The 8056-nt window shown below is 49.9% G+C and overlaps 1 protein-coding gene across 9 annotated transcripts in view; it reads right to left on the reverse strand.

The window, feature by feature from the left end:
• Window positions 1-8056, reverse strand: part of LOC123766595 (sacsin-like) — a 162837-nt gene that overhangs the window by 122834 nt on the left and 31947 nt on the right. For all 9 annotated transcript variants that reach the window (XM_069308141.1, XM_069308149.1, XM_069308147.1 and 6 more), the window contains one exon: window positions 6882-6992. In XM_069308141.1, coding sequence (XP_069164242.1) covers window positions 6882-6992 — 111 coding nt within the window. The remainder of the gene's footprint in view (window positions 1-6881; window positions 6993-8056) is intronic.

Here is an 8056-nt window from a genome sequence, read left to right on the forward strand (position 1 = left end):
GGAGGAAGGGATGCCGGGGAGCCTCCGGGACTCACCCAGAAAATGACGTTTCATTACATCCAACGCTGGTTTTCTGGGGGGAGCCCCGTTGGTTCCCTGGAGCTACCTCACCACAGATAAGGAAAACAGGGAAGGAACCGGGAGGCGGATACCATGCGCCCTAACCTAAAAACCAAGACCACAGACAACACAAAGACTAAAACGAGAAGAAAATAGACCACCCAGACCAACTACCAGGACGGCACCAACACTCAAGAGCAGGCCAGAGGGGAACAACGCCCAGGACAGCAAGTGGAACGGAACAGAAGGAACCTCAACACCGAACGCAAGCAGGAGCGGCTCTGCCAGCACCACCCAATAAGAGGTGACAGGACACGAGCCCAGACGACGGACCCGGAACAACCCCAAAGGGAAGACAAGCCAACCCTATCAAAGACCAAAGGACCCTTCGCAGTGATAGGAAAACCGGAAGGACCGCCAGGAAAACCCACACACCGCCCCCGAGTAAGAGTTCCTTATTGGTCCCCCACGCAGGTGGGAGACCAATAAGGAACCCACCAGTGCCGTCACAAACGACGAGAAACTAGCACCACGAACGAAGGCACAAAATGCAAATTGAAAAACTGCGACCCCGCAACCCAAAGGAGCAAGATAACAAGCTCCAGCAGGGAAGAAAGACGCACGCATCCCAGAGGCATCCAAGAGGAGTACTACCCAGGACCTGAACCGCAGGAAAGCAAACACCTGTTCCGGAAAAGGAACAAAGAAAAACCGGAGCCAGGACCAGAACCCAGCAAACCTGGTTCCAAGATAAGGAACCAGAGAGGCAGGAACGGCAGACCAAAAGTCCACAACCCCCCACAGATAGCGCAACACCGAAGCCTGCAGGAAGTCACGCAGAAAATCGCAGGAACTCGGGACCAAAACGGAACACCAGAGAAGTCCAAAAACAGGGAACTGAACATGGAGAGGCCCACCTGAGCACCAAACAACAGGATAGGCCAGACGCACTGACCCAGATACACAAATAATTGGAGCATGGGAGGAGGAAAAACGGGAATAGGAAAGGAAAACCCCGAATACAGCCCAAGGAGCAGCCGGGAAGTAAGGCACACGACCAACCACAAAATGTGTAGAGGAGGACGTACATACCTGATGGACCTCATCGGGTGCCTCATCAGGACCTCATCGGTGCCTGACTGCAGCAGAGTGCAGTCAGGCACCGAAGTTAGGCAAGGAATGAGCGTCCTGAGAGGGAAAAGACCCAGGTGTCGACAACGAAACCAAAAGCGCCGAAATGCAGGGCAGAGCCCCATAGGACAACAAAGAACAAAAGACAGGGACAAAAGTCCCTGAAAGACCCACGCCAAGTGACCAAACACCCCTTTTAGGAGCCATCGACTCAATCCCGCCAAGCGGGGAAGAGTAAACAAGGATGGAGCAGTGAACAAGGGTGGTGGAGTGAGCAGATTATCCCAATAAGATACTTGCTCCAAATGCAGGAGCCTAACGAGAGAAGCAAAGCTCTACGGAGGACCAAGCATGGAACGCAAACCGTTCCAAACTTCCAGTTAATATGCCTGCCAACCTTTAAAGAACGGCGAGGTATTGCTCGAGCATAGAAGCAGCAGAGTAGCGAATAATAACTATTCGACCTGCAAGTGTAGTCTAGAACAGACACTTGCGAGAAACCGTACCGACTCCCAGTGCGCTGAACTCGCACCATTGCCCACCAAAATAACACTCACATACCACTGTATACGCAACAAAACATATGTAGCCTCTGAGTGGTTGTGTTTATTGTCACCAATCTTCACGAAACAATAGAACTGGGACAGGCACACGCCACCCTTGCAGCACATGTTGAACACAAAACAATGGGCATAAAAGGGATAAGTGTAGAATCAGGAAAAACCTGAGGAATGACCTGCACGGTAACAGGTTCAGTGATTCGTGGAACCAATTACAGCGTAACGTTGTGGTGGGGCCCCATGAGTTGTGCAAACGTGGGTCGGACATATATATGAGCGGAAATGGTTGGGAACAAATAGGAGCTGCCTCGTACGGGCCAATAGGCCCTCTGCAGTTCCTCTGGTCTTATGTCCGTATGGTCGTATGCACCAGGGGACACAGGAGGAAGCCGAGTACCCAAAGGAGCCACAGACACGAAAAAGAACCCGATCAATGTCAGAGGGGAAAGGAAGCAGAAAGCACTAAGAAGCCATGTGGTGGAGGCAGACTCCACCCACAGGAGCAACCGTAGAGAAGACAGAGCCCAGGAGGCTCAGGAAACTGCACAACTGTCAACTGACAGGAGAGGCGGGGCCCAAGAGCCAGAGCTCAATCCCTGCAAGCACAACTAGGCAAGCTCCCCACCAAAAAGTGAGAACCAACCCATGGCTGACAGAAGCGCCAGACATAACAACCTCACCTGCAGAGCAGACACATGACCGTGCCACAACACCAGTTGATTGACAGTTGAGAGGTGGGACCAAAGAGCCAAAGCTCAACCACCGCAAGCACAAATAGGTGAGTACAAATAGGTGAGTACACAGGCAAGCCAAATAACATACCAGGAGAGCGCTAATGGTGTGCCCGAAAGCCAAGCATACTCGAGGCAGTAGGCATGGAATGTACCGTTACCCGAATAAAATTCGGAAGTCGAAGGAGAAATACGCCCAGAAGCGCGTACCCCGCAGAAGACAGAGCAGGACAGAGGGGGAGGAAGCGGCGCCACGCCTAGCCATCCCACACCCGGAAGCAGAGGAAGAACGAAGTGTCACCCCCAGACATAAATCCAGAACACCCTCAGCATCCAGAGGGCCACGACCGGAGGGAGAAAACAAGCAAGAAGCCGTGGAAAAACCACGAGAAATGGCGCGAACACACGAGCATACCGCCCATAAACAAAACGCACACTGCGGCCCCAGCACACGAGGTACAAACGCACCACCCGTCCACCTGGAGGCATGGCTCGTACATCAGGCGGACACACATATCGTACACACAACGTACAGACACAACGTAAACACACATCGTACAAACACCAGGAAGGCGTGCGTAACGAAGACGAAGAACGCCAAAAATGGAAGTAGAGACGACACGAAAACAAAACAAGGCAAAAACGAAGCAAAAGAAAACAGATGACGGAAGGTAACCAACGAGGTCGACAAAAGACCAGAGGGAAACCTCATCGAAAATCAACAGACGTTCCAATAATATTGGAAGGTACAAAGAGACTCGCGAACCAACGAGAACCACGACAAGCACCCCTGAGCAAGGGACACACAGGGACAATGAAAAGAAGTGGTGTAGGCATTGTATGTACAAGGCAAGATATAAATCCATCAACGGGTGTTTCACACCTCCTATGAATGTACCTTACCTGAACAAACATTAGTTTTTTTTTGGGGGGGAACAGTATCACAACGTAAAAGCAAAAAGGGTAAGGAAAAGGGGGCGAAACACACCCCCAGGAACGACGGGACCGACGAACCCGAAGGAACACGGAACCGAACCCAGGGAGGGGTATACCCGAAAACAACAGGAACACAGAGAGGGAAGGAACAACCCCACTCTGAGGAACTGCCAGCCCCTCACCAAAGGTACAAGGACCCAAGAGGGGCAAACGGGGCCGAGGCTCCCCAGGCAACCCCTCCCTAGCCCCGGGAACCTCTACGGCATGACCCGGAGCCGAGCCGCACCCCCAAAGCCCCAGCTTGACAAGGAAAAGCCGGGGCAGCCATGCAAACACTAAGGAAGGGAGCCCACTGGTCAGACCCATACGGCACGGCTGGAGGAACCGACTCGAATGCCTCCGTCGCTACCCCGGAAGAGGAAACCCCCGAGACCGCCTGAGTCTCAACCCAACCAGACCCCGCCCCAACCCCAAAACCCTCCTATGGTTCGGAGCAGGAAGCAAGGAAGGAAGTGTGTAGAACAGAAGGGGAAGGACAAGGAGCGGAAGGAGCCAGAGCCGAAGCGACCCCCACCCCCCAAGTCCGGACCCAAACCACCAAAACGGGGCAGCCTCGGGGCATCCGGGGCCGCAACAACCAAGAGCGTCGCAGCAATCTACAACTAGCAAGCAACGCCGCAGCCGCCTGCACCCGATTAACATGACCAGCGGCCTGGGTGAAAGGGAGCACGTACCGACAACACTCACCGTACGACTCTGGGTCACAAAAACAATGACCCAACAGGTAGCATGGCGGAGGCACAACCGGTGAGTGTCACCCTGAGACAAGGGAACAGATCAACTGACAAACTCGCAGGACGCGAGAAGGATTCCGGGGACACACTTATAGGACCACGGAGCCCCCGTGGGGTTTTCCAGGGCCCTTAGCCATCGGTACATGCAAAAGGGAAGCCCAGGCAGGGTACCACGAACCAGCGCCCAATACTACCAACAAACTGCTTAAGCTGAAACCCCGGGACGTGTCCACTCATGGGGGCCAAGCGGGGAGTACCACCAACAGAAGGAATCGAAAGATATCACCTAGAACATGAATGGGGGACCACAAAGGCAGACCCCCACCAGGCAGAAACAAAAACAAAAGAAAAACCCCGCAAGAGGACAACGTACCCAGGCGAAACAGAGCCGGCCGTTGTCATGGTGAAAACTAGCTGTGCAGTACCCCGCGCCCCTACCAGTGACGAAAACTACCACCTACCCAGAGACAAACCAGGGCAACAAACCCCCAGCTGACTCCAAGGGCAGCCCAGTACCGAGCAGTAAAGGACACAGCGGAGGTAGAACCCAAGGGAGCCGGTCGGCCGAGCGGACAGCACGCGGGACTTGTGATCCTGTGGTCCTGGGTTCGATCCCAGGCGCCGGCGAGAAACAATGGGCAGAGTTTCTTTCACCCTATGCCCCTGTTACCTAGCAGTAAAATAGGTACCTGGGTGTTAGTCAGCTGTCACGGACTGCTTCCTGGGGAGGAGGCCTGGTCAAGGACCGGGCCGCGGGGACACTAAAAAGCCCCGAAATCATCTCAAGATAACCTCAAGGTGACTTGTGGAAGGTGGCCCCAAGCCCCAAGGGCAGTACTTACAGGGCACCTAGGGAATATAGCCCTAGGCGCATGCAGCCCAAGTACCGTGGAATCATACTCCTGGCTCACACCCCACCGGTAGAGACAGTCCACACCACAAGGCACAGAACTGAAACGAAGCCGGAGCCAGAGGCATTCGACCAGCCAGTAATTCCAGCAGCCAAGAACTGCCAGTTGGATTGCTGGCGTGGAGGGTCTGGGGCTCCCCCTTCCCCCTCCCTGGGAGGAGGGGTTGCGAAGACGGTGGCGCAGCGACGTGATGATGTCATGCTAGTTAGATAATTTTGTTTGAGGAGTTCTGTCCACTCGTTCGGCTTTTGGTAGCTATATTTTTACCAGAGTAGGGGTTTGTTTTCGGGCGCCTACCTTTCTGGGTGCCTATCCCGGTTGATGGCAGACATAGAATGCTCCCAACCACACGGGGGTTTCTATAGGCCATTACTCCTCGTGCCTCTTTGAGGGAGGCCAGGTTCTGGCTCGTGGTCCCCGGTAGGCAAGAACTCCTAGCACTTTGACTGATGCCAGAAAGTTATACATATCCATTCAGCCTGGATAGCTCCAGGGAGCTGACGGGGCTCCCCTCAGAAAAAACTAATCTGGTCCCTAATCATAAAAACATTCTAAAGAAACAAGGAAAATAGAGTTTGAAATCTGTGAAAAATCAACCCCAAAAAAATTTTAAGTCCCAAGTTCGGAGAGTTGTGACTTATTTATTTGTTGACCAATTTAATTGTCTTCACATAGTTAGGGACAGGTATGCACTCTCCAGCATGTAAAGGTTACAACAAATTCAAATAATAAACGAAGGAGGAAAAAAATAAAAACCATAAAAAAAAAATTCCCCTAAAAAATATTTTTTGAACATTGTTAAAAGTAACTGATAATAACTTTGGGCAATGTATTTATATGATATATAACAAAATAGAACATAATAACATACTTACTTATTATTATTTGTGTTATGTATTACTCACCAATGCTATAAAGGCACCAGCTGCATATCCACTTTGTGGACACTACTTACTACTATTCTTCTTCTTTGTGCGTCGAATATTGCATCTCTTTATTATTGCATTATTCATCAGTTCCAGTTAATAGCTGTTCTCTTTATCAACAAAACGTTCTTTTTTTTAAATATTCGTCTAAAATCAATTTCTGAAAATATTTTGATGAAAGTTTCACGACGCTAAAGCCAATAAGTTGGAGATTTGTTTAATATTTTTAAGTAATTTTTCCATAATTTGAATATTTTAAAATTCTGCCCCCTTTTGCTGAGCAGTTTAATGGTTAAGGTTTCACTGGTTGAAGGCCTTTTTGGCTTTCTGGTAAGCATAGGTCTTCACATGTCATTCAGTAACCTAGTCAAACTCCCTGTAACCTGGATTTCTGTCCGAGTTTGGCAAAATTTGGCGGGCAAAAAACTGACTCAATCTTGACTGGATTATTCAAAGGTTCAGACTGATGTGGGAGGAATAGAGTTGTCCTGATTAGTGAGCACTTACATTGCTGAAAGAGCTCAGTAATTTGAGTTCCATAACCCAAATAAATTAGCATTTATCATTTTTAAGTAAATAGTGATTGTAATTGAGATATTTTACACAAAAATTGCCAGTTTGTTACTTTTTGTGACATTCCTGGTAAGAAATTCCCCTAAGTCAAATGTTCAGGTAACTAATCGGGATGTGCCCCAAATGATTCGGATTACCAAACCCAGACAATAATCAAACTGGGTAAAAATGGACATTCAAATAAAGAATATTAATTTACCTCATAACCATCAGTTCAATAAGAGTTCATAAAGGACATTATAGGCAACAGATTTTTTACCTTAAGGAACTTTTGAATATCACTGTGTGCATTGGGGCACTGCACTTCTCGTGTATCATGCAAGACCTCGACTTGCGTGGCTCCAGCATCTTCAGCATTTTGCACCAATTCCTGGAGTTAAAATTCCATATTTATATATATTCCATATTTAAATATATTTTTAAAAGACAAGAATTATAATACACTCCACTATTACAATTTTTATTAACACTATTAAATCGTTTGTTACAAATATCATAAAATGTTGCCAAAATTCCCAAAATATCTAATACATACTAAATAAAATTTGTTTCTATATCTATACAGTTTTTCATATACTGTACCATATTTGCTGGCATATAAGTCAACAATGAACCCTAAAAATTTATCCAAATCCAGGGGTCGACTTGTCCCCAAATATAAAATGTAAACCTTTAACACAGAGATAAGCAAGTGAAAATTTTGACCTAACACTCAATGTACAACACTTGTCACAACTCTCACAGCCCAGGGAACAATTAATTAGGGCAGGCAAGGAGGGAGGGAGGGAGGGAGCCAATCAGGCTGAGAGGGAAGGAGGTAGGCAGTCAGGCAGGGAGGAAAGAAGGGAGCTAGGCTGGGAGGGAGGAAGGCAGGCAGGGCCAGAGGGAGGGAGGGAGGCCAGCAGGGCCAGAATGAGGGAGGCAAGCAAGGCCAGAGGGAGGGAGGCAGACAGGGGGAGAGAGTGGGAGGGAAGGAAGGAGGCAGGCAGGAAGAAAGTGAGAGAAGGAGGGAGTCAGGCAGACAGGGAGCCAGAAAAAGGTGGGAGGCAGACAGGGAGGGGAGGAAGCCAATGGGTGGGAGGGCAGGCTGGCAGGCATGGAGGGAGGCAGGAAGGGAGGCGAGCGAGCAGACGGACGGACAGGTTGATAGATGGCCGGGCAGGCAGGCAGGCAGGCAGGTGGCTGGACAGGTAGCCAGGCAGGCAGGTTGGCAGATGGCTGGGCTGGTAGCGAACGAAGGAGGGAAGCAGGGAAGCAGGGAGGAAGGTAACAAAGGAGGGAGGCAGGGAGGCAGGGCAGGGCAGTGCATTCTGCCTCCAAACTTCCCTCACAACACTGTGGGTTGATAGGTAAGTACAACGCCAGTCAGCCAGTCAGAAGCATGGTTGCTTCATGCAGGAGGCTACACCATGTCGTAAAATTTTTCTCAAATGG

The sequence above is a fragment of the Procambarus clarkii genome, chromosome 62 (genome assembly GCF_040958095.1).
Source record: "Procambarus clarkii isolate CNS0578487 chromosome 62, FALCON_Pclarkii_2.0, whole genome shotgun sequence".
In the NCBI taxonomy this organism is placed as follows: Eukaryota; Metazoa; Arthropoda; class Malacostraca; order Decapoda; family Cambaridae; genus Procambarus; species Procambarus clarkii.